General features: G+C 36.4%; 1 protein-coding gene across 2 annotated transcripts in view; it reads right to left on the bottom strand.

Annotated features, from left to right (window-relative positions):
* Nucleotides 1-14121, bottom strand: part of UGGT2 (UDP-glucose glycoprotein glucosyltransferase 2) — a 189188-nt gene that overhangs the window by 140739 nt on the left and 34328 nt on the right. For both annotated transcript variants that reach the window (XM_078432418.2, XM_078432421.2), the window contains exons 5-7: nt 13267-13441; nt 8450-8546; nt 1328-1400 (exon numbers count right to left, since the gene is read on the bottom strand). In XM_078432418.2, coding sequence (XP_078288544.2) covers nt 1328-1400; nt 8450-8546; nt 13267-13441 — 345 coding nt within the window. The remainder of the gene's footprint in view (nt 1-1327; nt 1401-8449; nt 8547-13266; nt 13442-14121) is intronic.

Raw genomic sequence — 14121 nt, 5'->3', positions numbered from 1 at the left:
ACGGGGGCACGTTTTAAAAATGAATGAAGACTGACTACAACTGTTACAGTGAAAGGGCAATAGAACCTCTTCCAAAAGGAAGTTCAGTTCACTATGAACTAAATTAACCCCTCCTTTATCAATTTAATTACAGAGCAATATTAAGTTTATAAGAGCTATATTACTGGTTTTCATATTTAATAATAATCTTAAATTTCACTGCTAAATTTATGTAAATCAGACAAAAATACATTATTCATATAATACCTCAAAGCAAAGGGTTTTGCTTAAATCAACTGAATAGCTGTGTAAGAACTAATTTTGAGTACCTCCTCTTTTAAAAATGGCTCCCAAGGCTTTTTGTAGAATGTGCAATTTATTCCCATAAAAAGTTTTATGTTTAAAAAAGAATAGAACTGTGGATTCCACGAGGCTGAGATACAGCTGACAATGGAATAAAAGTGTATTATTATCTACTAAATACCTTACTTAGAATAAATCCATTTTGCAAGATGCGCGAACTTTTCAAGGCCAATTAGCACACCACTGCACCAATACTTTAAAATATAACTCCGTCATCTATATAAATTAGCACAGTCTCCACAAACGTTCCCCTGCTCTGTAGAGTACCTACTCGCCAGGAGAACTGACCTTAGTGTCCTTTATAAATACTTGCAACATTAAGTAAAACTTAAAGCTATTAATAAAAACTGTCCTTTACCTGTAATTAATTTTGCCTTTGTAATGAAGCCACAAACTTTCCCTTCTTGTAACTAAGGGAAAGCACATATAAAACGACAACAATCCCCATTCATGAGCATTCAGAGAGCACTCACCATCCCATTCTTGGTCTCCAATCAGTGACGCAAGACAGAAAAAGGGGGGGGGGACAACTTTAATATCTGAACAGTTACTTATAGGTGTATATGAGATTAAGACGAGATATTAAAAGGTTTTCGATATAGCAATCTGCACATAGAAATTTAAGAAAAATACATCTTTTCTTTTGACGTATAAAAATTTTGATTACTTCATGCAAACAACCCAATACTAACCATGATTTTTCTAACCCAGTAGATCTGTAAAAGATGCTCTAATGTTTTGGTTTTTTTGACAAAGATAAGTTTGATCATTTCTAATTCCTATTTTTCTAATCATACTCATATGTGAAATTAGTGATTATTTTTCAATTTTGTGTTTTGCATTAGCCATGTATTACTTTTGTAATAAATAAAACCAATTACATGTATATTTTAAGAACTGAAACATGTGCCAACACAGCACACTGAATTCCTTTAAGGACAAACTTAAGGTACAGAAATAGAACTTCATTTCCATTCAGACTTACTTTAGTTTCCCGAAGAGAAATCCTTGAACTTCATTTGTTTCAATCCCATCCTCTACGGTAGCATTAGTCACTGCTATTTTGGAAACGAAACAATACAAAAACATTTTCAGACTGGAAAAGGGAGATGTAATAAAAAATTAGAAGAACGCGAGATTAGATTCCTTTTGTTTTACCTTGTTCTTCTTTCGCGCATCAGCTCACTGATACACGCATGTGCACATGCTTTTATTTCTGACTGTGCTCTTTTTAAACAGGCTTGGATCGTTAAATATTTAACAAATGCTTTACAGATTATTTCACAGTCAAGTTCTATTTTATAACCAGAATGATAAGCCAAAGTGGCTGCAACAAATCCTGGGCTTAGCTCTTAAGCCAGGCAGGAGCGCCAAACCCTAACAAATATAAGCATGCATGCATATTTCCAATGCTTTTAAAGATAATCAAGAAATCTTTAGGAAGACCCCAAACTCATGGCCTCAAAAAGTAAGGATATAACATTTTACAGTCATCTCTCCCTTTCCTTCTCCATTACTCACCAAATAATACAACATACAGGGCAGTAAATGGTACATGTAAAGGGTACCTGGGGTCACAAGAACTCGTGACCTCCTACAGCATGGGGCTGCTTTCGGGGTGCACCAGTGCCCCTCAAGTACACTCCTCCCCTCTCCCTCTTCTGAAGGCCCGCACCTCAGGGCTACAGCTAAAAGCCCTGGGTGTTCGGATCTAGTCCTCCTTCTCCTCCCTTTTAGTCCTTCATTACACAAACATTTGCTGGCTGTTTGCTAAGACTCCTGCCACATACACACCAGGAAGAGAGACACAAAAGAAAGAAACTCCAGTTGGGGGAAAGGAGAGAGACAAATAGACAATTTTAAGGCACTGTGTAAAGTTTTCATGAAAGCAGCACACAACACATGGGATGTAGAAAGGAGAAAACCACCCTCGACAGAGACAACGGTAGGCAGCCATCTCACAGGTACTAATGGATAGGAGTTTTAAAAGATGCGTAGGCTTTGATGAAAGGCAAGTGGGAGAAGATGGAAGGTTTCAGGAAGAGGGAACAGCATATGCTAAGGGATAAAAGTACTCTATAGAGGTCATAAAGGCTTCGCATGGAGCCAAACATGGAGGCATCCAGGGAACAGAAAATTATTCTGCATAGTTTAGTGTTGCAGAACCAGAGGGTACAAATGAGAGGCTATGGGAGAGTGACAAGGCAGAAAGAGGCTGGAGTATGAAAGCTTTCTTTGCAACGCCATGGTATTGTAATTTATGAGGGCGGTTATGGGGAACCACTAAGGGATTTTAACCAGTAGTATCACGAAGTCAGATTTTCAGCATAAGGCATTCAATCTGAAAGCACTGTCGGGAATATCCATTAATTTATATGGGGGAGGAGGGAGGGTCAAGGTACAGAAGGCCAAAGATCAGAGAGAAGGCCAGTTAGAAGTCTGACACATGTATGCAAAGGGAAAAAAATGAACTGAGTTAAATATGTAATATAGATCATTCATGTGGTCACCGGAGTTTTAAATTTTTTTCACCTAACATTTTTTAAATTATTTTTTATTTTTTTTCAATTTTTTTCACCTGACATTTTAAAGAAAATTCCACAAGCCCAAGGATAGCTAGAAAATGCCTGTAAACTATATAACTGTAAACTAAGATACTAAATTATAAAGCATTATAAGGCTATATATAAGCAATATAGAAATACATAAAATCTGACTATTACTTTTCCAGTAACTCTTTAACCGGTAGGACTTAACAGTAATACAGATCTTTATCTGAAGCACATTCAGGAGGAATGGCCAGAGCAAAGTCTGTGATCAGGGCAGGGCCTCCAGGACCAGATCCTGGATAGAAAAATAAAGTTGAAGCAGAAGCCACATCTGAGAGCCTATAAAAAAATGAATTAAAAACTCTTAACCAAGAATCAGATATAAATAAATTTCAGATGAACCAGAGAAGAAAAGATTTTCCTAAGAATCTGAAAACTTATTCATCTTTTTCAGGTCTCCAGAGTCCTTCATCTGGGGCCTGCAGTTAGAAGGCACAACCATGGACAGATATCAGTTTGTAGACACAAATCTAATCAATCTACTTCATCCAATGTAGCAATTCACAGGCCTCTCCTGTCTTACTTCAAGAACAGCATCATCATCCTAACTTTATTATGATTACTTGAGACAAAGCTCCCTAAGACCATGTGTTGCCAATGACTTTCAGATTTACTGAGATACTGATCCCCTGAGACACCTGGTCCCCACCCTGGAGGTGGCTGGGCACATCATGAGCCAGTCACCTCCAGTCATAACCAGCCTCATTACCTCAGTGTGCCTCACACATGTTACCATTTTTTATATGTTGCTGAAAATGGTTGGGAAGCCACTGGATAAAGGAAAATAATATACTATTTCAAATTTCTAAAAAAGTTTTTGGGAGCACAATATTAAACATATTTCTTTCAGTTTAAAATTAAATTCTACAAAATAGAAGGAGAGATAAAAAGTTTCCCAGACAAAAATTAAAGGAGTTTGTGACCACTAAACCAGCCCTGCAAGAAATAAGAAATTTTAAGGGGAACTCTCTGAGGGGAGAAAAGATGAAAAAAAAAAAATATATATATATATATCTCAAAAGCAACAAAGATTAGAAAGGACCAGAGAACACCACCAGAAACTCCAACTCTACAAGCATCATAATGGCAATAAATTCTTATCTCACTCTAAACTATCTAGTACTCACTCTAAACGTCAATGGACTCAATGCTTCAATGAAAAGACAAAGGGTAACAGAATGGATCAGAAAACAAGACCCATCCATATGCTATTTACAAGAGACCCACTTTAGACCTAAAGACACCTTCATATTGAAAATAAGGGGATGGAGAACCACCTATCATGCTAATGGTCAACAAAAGAAAGCTGAAGTAGCCATACTTACATCAGACAATCTAGACTTTAAAATAAAGACTGTAGCAAGAGATGCAGAAGGGCATTATATCATAATCAAGGGGTCTGTCCACCAAGAAGACCTAACAACTGTAAACATTTATGTGCCAAATGTGGAAGCACCCAAATATATGTTAATTAATCACAAACATAAAGAAACTCATCGATAGTAATACCGTAATAGTAGGAGACTTCAACACCCCACTCACAACAATGGACAGATCATCTAATCAAAAATTCAACAAGGAAACAATGGCTTTGAATGACATACTGGACCAGATGGACTTAACAGATATATTCAGAACATTTCATCCTAAAGCAGCAGAATATACATTCTTCTCCAGTGCACATGGAATGTTCTCCAGAACAGACCATATACTGGGACACAAATCAGCCCTAAGTAAGTACAAAAAGACTGAGATCATACCATGCATATTTTCAGACCACAATGCTATGAAACTCAAAATCAACCACAAGAAAAAACTGGGAAAGGTAACACATACTTGGAGATTGAAGAACATTCTACTAAAGAATGAATGGGCCAACCAAGCAGTTAAAGAGGAAATTAAAAAGTATATGGAAGTCAATGAAAATGATAAAACCACAGCCCCAAACCTCTGGGATGCAGCAAAGGCAGTCATAAAAGGGAAGTATATAGCAATCCAGGACTTCCTAAAGAAGGAAGAAAGATCTCAGATACACAACCTAACCTTACGCCTTAAGGAGCTAGGAAAAGAACAGCAAATAAAACCCCAAACCAACAGAAGACAGGAAATAATAAACAGTAGAGCAGAAACCAATGCTATCGAAACAAAACAACAAAAAGGAAACAAACAAAAAACCCCAGTAGAATAGATCAATGAAACCAGAAGCTGGTTCTTTAAAAGAATTAACAAAATTAATAAATCACTAGCCAGTCTGATAAAAAAGAAAAATGGAAAGCCCGAAATAAATAAACTCAAGAATGAAAAAGGAGAGATTACAACCAACACAGCAGAAATAAAAATAATAAGAATATTATAAGCAATTATATGCCAGTAAAATGGGCAATCTTGAAGAAATGTACCAATTCCTAGAAACATATAAACTACCAAAACAAACAGGAAGAAATAGAAAATTTGAACAGACCCATCACCAGTAAAGAAATCAAATTAGTAATCAAAAATCTCCCAAAAATCAAGAGTCCAGGGCCAGATGGCTTTCCAAGGGAATTCTACCAAACATTTAAGGAAGAGTTAACACCTATTCTCTTGAAGCTGTTCCAAAAAATAGAAATGGAAGGAAAACTTCCAAACTCTTCTATGAAGCCAGGGTTACCTTGATTCCAAAACAAGACAAAGACCCCACTAAAAAAGGAGAACTATGGACCAATTTCCCTGATGAATATGGATGCAAAAGTCCTCAACAAGATATTAGCCAACCGGATCCAACAATACATTAAAAAAATTATTCACCACAACCAAGCGGGATTTATACCTGGGATGCAGGGCTGGTTCAATATCCGCAAAACAACTAATGCGATTCATCACATCAATAAAAGAAAGGACAAGAACCATACGATCCTCTCAATAGGTGCAGAGAAAGCATTTGACAAAATACAGCATCCTTTCTTGATAAAAACCCTCAAGAAAGTAGGGATAGAAGGAGCATACTTCGAGATCATAAAAGCCATATATGAATGAGCCAATGCTAATATCATTCTCAATGGGGGAAAAACAGAGCTTTTCCCCTAAGGACAGGAGCAAGACAGGGATGTCGACTCTCGTCACGATTATTCAACATAGTATTGGAAGTCTTAGCCTCTGCAATCAGACAACACAAAGAAATAAAAGGCATCCAAGTCAGCCAGGAGGAGGTCAAACTTTCACTCTTCACAGATGACATGATACTCTATATGGAAAACCCAAAAGATTCCACAAAAAGCTGCTAGAATTGATTCATGAATTCAGCAAAGTTGCAGGATAGAAAATCAATGCACAGAAATCAGTTGTATTCCTCTACACCAACAATGAAGCGACAGAAAGAGAAATCAAGGAATCGATCCCATTTACAGTTGCACAAAAAACCATAAAATACCTAGGAATAAGTCTAACCAAACAGGTGAAAAATCTATACACTGAAAACTATAGAAAGCTTATGAAAGAAGACACAAAAAAAATGGAAAAAGATTCCATGCTCCTGGATAGGAAGAATATCGTTAAAATGTTGATACTACCCAAAGCAATCTCATTATTCAGTGCAATCCCTATCCAAGTAACACCAGCATTCTTCACAGAGCTAGAACAAATAATCCTAAAATCTGTATGGAACCAGAAAAGACCCCGAATAGCCAAAGTGATATTGAAAAAGAAAACCAAAGCAGGAGGCATCACAATCCCAGACTTCAAGCTATACTACAAAGCTGTAATTACCAAGACAGTATGGTACTGGCACAAGAACAGACACTCAGATCAATTGAACAGAATAGAGAACCCAGAAATGGACCTACAGATGTATGGCCAACTAATCTTTCACAAAGCAGGAAAGAATATCCAATGGAATAAAGACAGTCTCTTCAGCAAGTGGTGCTGGGAAAACTGGACAGCGACATGCAGAAGAATGAACCTGGACCACTTTCTTACACCAGACACAAAAATAAACTCAAAATGGATGAAAGACCTCAATGTAAAACAGGATGCCACCAAAATCCTTGAGAAGAAAGCAGGCAAAAACCTCTTTGACCTTGGCTGCAGCAACTTCTTACTCAACAGATCTCCAGAGGCAAAGGAAACAAAAGCAAAAATGAACTACTTGGACCTCATCAAAATAAAAAGCTTCTGCACGGTGAAGGAAACAATCAGAAAAACTAAAAGGCAACCGACAGAATGGGAGAAGATATCTGCAAATGACATATCAGATAAAGGGTTAGTATCCAAAACCTATAAAGAACTTACCAAACTCAACACCCATAAAACAAATAATCCAGTGAAGAAATGGGCAAAAGACATGAATAGACACTTCTCCAAAGAAGACATGCAGATGGCCAATGACACATGAAAAAATGCTCAACATCACTCATCATCAGGGAAATACAAATCAAAACCACACTGAGATACCACCTCATACCTGTCAGAATGGCTAACATTAACAACTTAGGCAACAACAGATGTTGGCGAGGATGTGGAGAAAGAGGATCTCTTGCATTGTTGGTGGGAATGCAAGCTGGTGCAGTCACTCTGGAAAACAGTATGGAGGTTCCTCAAAAAACTAAAAATAGAACTACCCTGTGACCAGCAATTACACTACTAGGCATTTCTCCACGGGATACAGGTGTGCTGTTTTGAAGGGACACATGCACCCCCACGTTTATAGCAGCACTATCAACAATAGCTAAAGTATGGAAAGAGCCCAGATGTCCATCGATGGATGAATGGATAAAGAAGATGTGGTGTATACACACACACACACACACACACACACACACACACACAATGGAGTATTACTTGGCAATCAAAAAGAATGAAATCCTGCCATTTGCAACTCCGTGGATGGAACTGGAGGGTATTATGCTAAGTGAAATTAGTCAGAGAAAGACACAAATGATATGACTTCACTCATATGAGGACTTTAGAGACAAAACAGATGAACATAAAGGAAGGGAAGCAAAAATAATATAAAAACAGGGAGGGGGACAAAACAGAAGAGATTTATAAATATGGAGAACTGAGGGTTACTGGAGGGGTTGTGGGAGGGGGGCTGGGCTAAATGGGTAAGGGGCGCTAAGGAATCTACTTCTGAAATCATTGTTTCACTATATGCTAACTAATTTGGATGTAAATTTTAAAAAATTTTAAAAATTCAAATAATAAAATAAAATTAAATTAAACTCTAAACTAAGGAGAACATGTCTAACCCAAAAGATCAGAAGGATCGTGAGGCCCCGCTTTCACGGTTTGTATTGGTACTGAAAATCAAGATCAAGCGAGCTTTTGCCCTTCTGCTCCACGGGAGGTTCTTGTCCTCCCTGAGCTCACCTTAGGACACCTGCATTACCGTTTGACAGGTGTACTGCCCCAAACTCCCCTCAAATTATCATACATAAGACTATAGTCATTACATTTTTAAAAGAACAAAGTTTGTAAGCCTCCAAGTTTTTATTCTATTCAAGTAGAGAGAGTAAACTTACTTTTAACTTGAGTATCATCCAAAGCTTTGTATTCTGTACTCTTAATTGCTAGCTCCACACCGTAGCCAGATAAGTACATTTTCTGTGAGACTGGTTTCTGTTCAAACACATTTATTTTTTTTAAAAAGAGAAAATATTGATTCAAACATCTTCTTTTAAATTCAATATGTTTATTAGGACATTAGAGTAAATTATTAATATTGACTTTTTAAATCACTGAATTATTATTTGGGGGATATTTATACTCTCTCTAGATAGTTTATCAAGGACCCAGAATTTGGTTGATTACCACTTCTTTACTTTCTAAAAACTTCACAATGACTCTAATGTTTTAATTTTTTTAAAGTTTATTTATTTTGAGAGAGAGAGAGGGAGAGAGAGAGCATGCGCACACAAGTAAGGGAGGGGCAGAGAGGAGGAGAGACAGAATCCCAAGCAAGCTCTGTGCCATCAGGACAGAGCCCAATGTGGGCTCAAAATCATGAACCGTGAAATCATCCCCCGAGCCAAGATCAGGAGTCAGACGCTTAACTGACGCCACCGAGGCATCCCAAATGTTTTAATTACTCTTTACAAGAAAAAAAAAATCTGATCTTTTTCTGTTTGTGGTAACTTCCCCATTTCTTCCAAGAGTTAATTAACAGAGGCTCCAATACAATCAAGTTTCAATAAAACTGTACTCCTTTTGGTGAACGCCACAAGATTTCCTAAACCAGCAAATGCTGTTTGCTTGCTCGTTGTCTAGCTGTAGGACAACCAGAGTGGTGCCAAGAGCAAATACTGAAGAGTAGAGGCAAAAGACACACAAGAAAATGCAGTGTCTTGAACAACTTGATTACATTTTCTTCATGTTTTTAAATGATTAAAATACCCAATGCCACAAATGAGTATCTGTTCTTCAATGAGGGGCAACAATCGCTTCAAATGGAGCGGTCTGAAGTAACGGGCACATACAAAATATACTTGTAGAGACTACCCCACCAAGGAAGAGAAGTCACCACATCTTTTCAAATAAGAAGATAGAAGAATTAGTTTCAGATATGCAGACAAGTATTTAACACTGCTGCACACAATGACAATGTAACTTGCTAATTTCTCAGGCATGTGCTACAATGAAAGATAGCATGAGAAAACTGAATTGCTTCTAATTATGGTCATCTGAAAAAGTTAAAAATATTTTAAAGAGTTTTCAATTTCATACAGCACAATTTAAAAATGCATTCTGACTATCCACTAAAAAGGCAATCAGCTGGTAGAGAAGCAAATTGAAGCTCCAAGTCCATATATTTTGTTATAGTTCATAAAAGAAATGCAATTTCATGTAACCAATTTCCATTATCAATTCCAAAATATTATTAGCTCCTTGGGAACAAAGATAAATGTTTATTAAATTCATATTTACTGTCTCCATTTGAAAATGTATTAATATAAAATTTGAATGGTAGGTTAGTAAGTTTGGGTTTGCAAACCAAAAATGATCACAGACTAAATCAATTGGTGAGAAGAATCTTTCTTCATCTTTCTATTTCTTCTCTCCCCATAAAAAGGCATCTGTTTCAAAAGCAGCATAAATAAGTTCATTTTATTAGAATTACATTGACTAGATTTAAAAAATAACTATTTTGAATGTACAATAGGTCATTCGTTAAAAAGAAAGCCGTAATTTGATTCTACAAAGTGCCCAGATAGTTGGCTAGTATGATTTCATAGTATATTTAATGGCTGCATTCTCCAAAAAATAATTCGGGACACTGATTCTCAGTAGATGAGCATACCTCCCTATAGTGTACATTAGTCACGTGGGGGACATTTTTTTTTTTTAATTCAAGTTAACATAGAGCATGGTCTTGGCTTTAGAGGTAGAACCCAGTGACTCATCTCTTATGTATCACACCCAGTGCTCATCCCTAAAAGTGCCTTCCTCAATGCCCATGACCCATCTAGCCCTTCGGCTGTTCCCTCGTCTCAGTTATGGTAGGTAATGCTGCCGTGAACACGAGAGCACAGAGATCTTCTCAAGTTAGTGCTTTCTTTCCTTTGAATGTTCACCCAGAAGCAGAAATGCTAGACCACATGGTCGTTCTTCTTAAAACTTTTTGAGGAACTCCAAGCTGTTTTCCATAGTGGCTGCACTAATTTACACTCCCATCAACAGTGCAAAAGGGCTCCCTTTTCTCCATATCCTCTCACACTTGTCTTTTTGAGACCTTTTCATGTACATGTGGCCATCTGTAGGTCTCCTTTGAAAAAATACCTATTCAGGTCCTTTGCCCAATTTTTAATCAGATTGTTCTTTTGATACTGAGTTGTAGGAGTTCCTTATATATTTTGGATATTAACCCCTCCTTACATAAATGATTTATAAATATTTTCTCCCATTCCAGCCATTGCCTTTGGTTTTGTTAATGGTTTCCTTTGCCGTGCAGAGGCTTAGTTTAGTTTGATGTAGTCCCACTTCATTTTTTCTTTTCTTTTTAATTTTGTTGTTCTTTATTTTTACTTTTGTTGCCTTTGCTTTTGATGTCAAATCCAAAAAAATCACTGCCAAGACCACCGTCAAGGCGCTTTTTTCTTAGGTTTTCTTCTAGGACTTTTACAGTTTCATTTTTTTTTTAAGTTTATTTTTATTTTGAGAGAGAAAGCGAGCAGGGGAGGGGAAGAGAGAGAGGGAGAATCCCAAGGCTCTGTGCTGTCAACATGGAGGAGGCTAAGGCAGGGCTCAAACCCATGAACTATGAGATCATGATCTGAGCTGAAATCAAGAGTCAGATGTTAACCGTCTGAGCCACTGTGGCACCCTCATGCTTTCACATTTTACGTTTAAATTTTAAATCCATTTCAAGTTAATTTTTTTTGAGTGTTATAAGATAGGGGGCCAGTTCCATTCATTTGCATGTGGTTATCTAGTTTTTCCAGCATCGTCTAACTGAGTAGGCTTGGATCCCCTGCTGAATATTAGTTGACTATACACGTATGGGTTTATTTCTTGGTTCTCTATTCTATTACACTGGTCCATGCATTCTTATTCCAATACCACACTGTTTTAATACTACAGCTTTGTAATATAGTTTGAAATCAGGACATATGGTGCCTCTAGCTTTGTTCTTCTTTCTCAAGACTGTTTTAGATTTTAAAGCTGCTGCAATTAAAATGTTATATTTGTGTAGAATAGACCTATATATTACTGGAGCAGAGTCTAAAAACATACATGCCTGTAAGAAAACTTGGTATGTGATGGCTTAGAATAAAGACTTAACTGTTCAATAAATCATGTGGGAGCCAATACTCTTCTATATGGAAAAACTAGAATTCTATCTCTACCTTACAGCATATTCAAATACATTCCAGAGGGATTAAAGACCAAAACATAAAGGATGGCATTTTGTCACAAGAAAATATAGGAGAATGCCCTTATGACACCGCAAAGGAAACCATTAAAGAAAAGGTGGATAAGTCTGATTAAATCTCTATACTTGTGCTGAACCAAAGATGTCGTATTTTTTTTTAATACTAGAAATATACTAGAAGATGTTTGCAAGCTATGGAAGATTAGTATTCAGAATATATTTGTTAAAATCTGTATATGAGAAAAAGAAAAACCCAAAGAATCTAAGATAAAAATAGGTGAAGAATATGGATAGGCAATTAACAAGTATATCTGCAATGCTTTTATTATTTTATACATTATTATGCAAGTAATTATATATTTCAATATAAAACACTCTTTCCGTGTTGGGCATATAGCAGTAAAATAAGAAAAGTCCTTCTAATGGTCATTATATTCTAGTAAATATGTGTGAGTTTGGTTGTGTGGGGTGGAGGGGATGGATAGTGCAGAGGTATAAAAGAAAACTTGAGATATAGCAGTGAGTGCGACAAAGTCATTAGACCACAATAATGTGATAAAAGTGTGAGAGCAATGAGAAGTTGAAAAGGTGGGAACGCATTTGACCAGAAACTTGAACAAAGAAATAGTCACCTGTCCAAAGACATAGTTAAGAGCATTTCTGGGGGCGCCTGGGTGGCTCAGTTGGTTAAGCGTCCGACTTAGGCTCAGGTCACGATCTCACAGTCTGTGAGTTCGAGCCCTGCGTCGGGCTCTGGGCTGATGGCTCAGAGCCTGGAGCCTGCTTCCGATTCTGTGTCTCCCTCTCTCTCTGCCCCTCCCCCGTTCATGCTCTGTCTCTCTCGGTCTCAAAAATAAATAAACGTTACAATAAAAAAATTAAAAAAAAAAAAGAGCATTTCTGTATCAGGGTTCATATGATATATATAATCAGTATTATCAATTAGATTTTCTCGAAGTAATATTTTCATTAAAAATAACTATGAATCTTAGCAAATATTATATGCATTATGGTTTTGGTTTTTATCCAAGCTTTATATCTGTTTCAGATTTAAGAAGGAATCTGAAAAGAAATATCAACATGATAATTCCAGAAAAGGATACAGAATCCCAATATATTTTTCCACTAAAATTCACATTTGATAGTTGTATTAATTTTTTAAAATCTTTAGGGGTGCCTGGGTGGCTCAGTTGGTTAAGCATCAGACTCTGAGTTTTGGCTCAGGTCATTATCTCATTGTTCAGGAGTTCAAGGCCCACATTGGGACTGCACTGACAGAGAGGAGCCTGCTTGGGATTCTCTCTCTTCTCTGTCCCTTCCCTGCTCTCATGAGCTCTCTTTTTCAAAATAAATAATTTAAAACATTTTTTTTAAATCTTTAACCGTTCAGGAAGAAATCATGTAAAATCTGGTAAGGAAATTATTAAACAGGTTTTTTTATAGCCAAAATAATCTCGGATAAAACTGTACCTGAATATAATGTCGAAGAACATATAGGATTTCCCCATTTTTTGCTTTTTCAGACAATACTGGGTGAAATTTACCAAATGCTCTGGTACCCATTTCAGCATAGAGTATAATCACTGGTAAGTTCTCTTTGTTTGTAGGAAATTTATGATCTCCTTTAAATAGATAAGGTCTGGGCCTAAAATGAAAACAAAACACAAACTTTTAAAAAAGTCAAAGAACATATGGGAAATACATCATGACCTTTTATAATTTCTGCTTATCAAACAACTTACAGATAAAATATACACACATTTTGTGTGTGTATGTATATGTGTGTGTGTGTGTGTGTGTGTGTGTGTGTGTGTGTATCACCAAAAAGAGTTTAAACTTCCTGTGGTAAATTTTCATTTACCACAGTTAACATAGTAACTACTATGGGAGAATTAAAAAATGTAAACAAAATATACCTGCAAAATAACTTTACTCATACACAAAACAATACACACATAAGACAGAATACAATATAAACATGCTGCAGAATTTTATGGATATATGTCAATAACTGAAAAAGAATACATCTAATATATGAAATCAGAGGGAAGCAATAGAAAGTGGCTTCTACTAAAGACAGAAAAGAAACCTGGTTAACCCGAAACTGAGTATTACGAATATTTTTAATGACGAAAGTTCACAATCTTTAAATAACAACATATAATGGCAATATATTTTTCAATGAAATAAAATTTATATTTTGTTCAATTAGAAGAGTATATAATTTTTCATAGCTCGTGTTTCCTGAAAATGGGTTCCAAATATTTAAAAAACAAAGGCACTATATCAAAGATTAGCAGTACTTAATATCAGTAACAACTCATT

The sequence above is a fragment of the Panthera onca genome, chromosome A1 (assembly GCF_046562875.1).
Source record: "Panthera onca isolate mPanOnc1 chromosome A1, mPanOnc1 haplotype 2, whole genome shotgun sequence".
NCBI lineage: Eukaryota > Metazoa > Chordata > Mammalia > Carnivora > Felidae > Panthera > Panthera onca.
The sequence above is the reverse complement of the archived record's forward strand: the minus strand, read 5'-3'. Positions and strand labels throughout refer to the sequence as shown.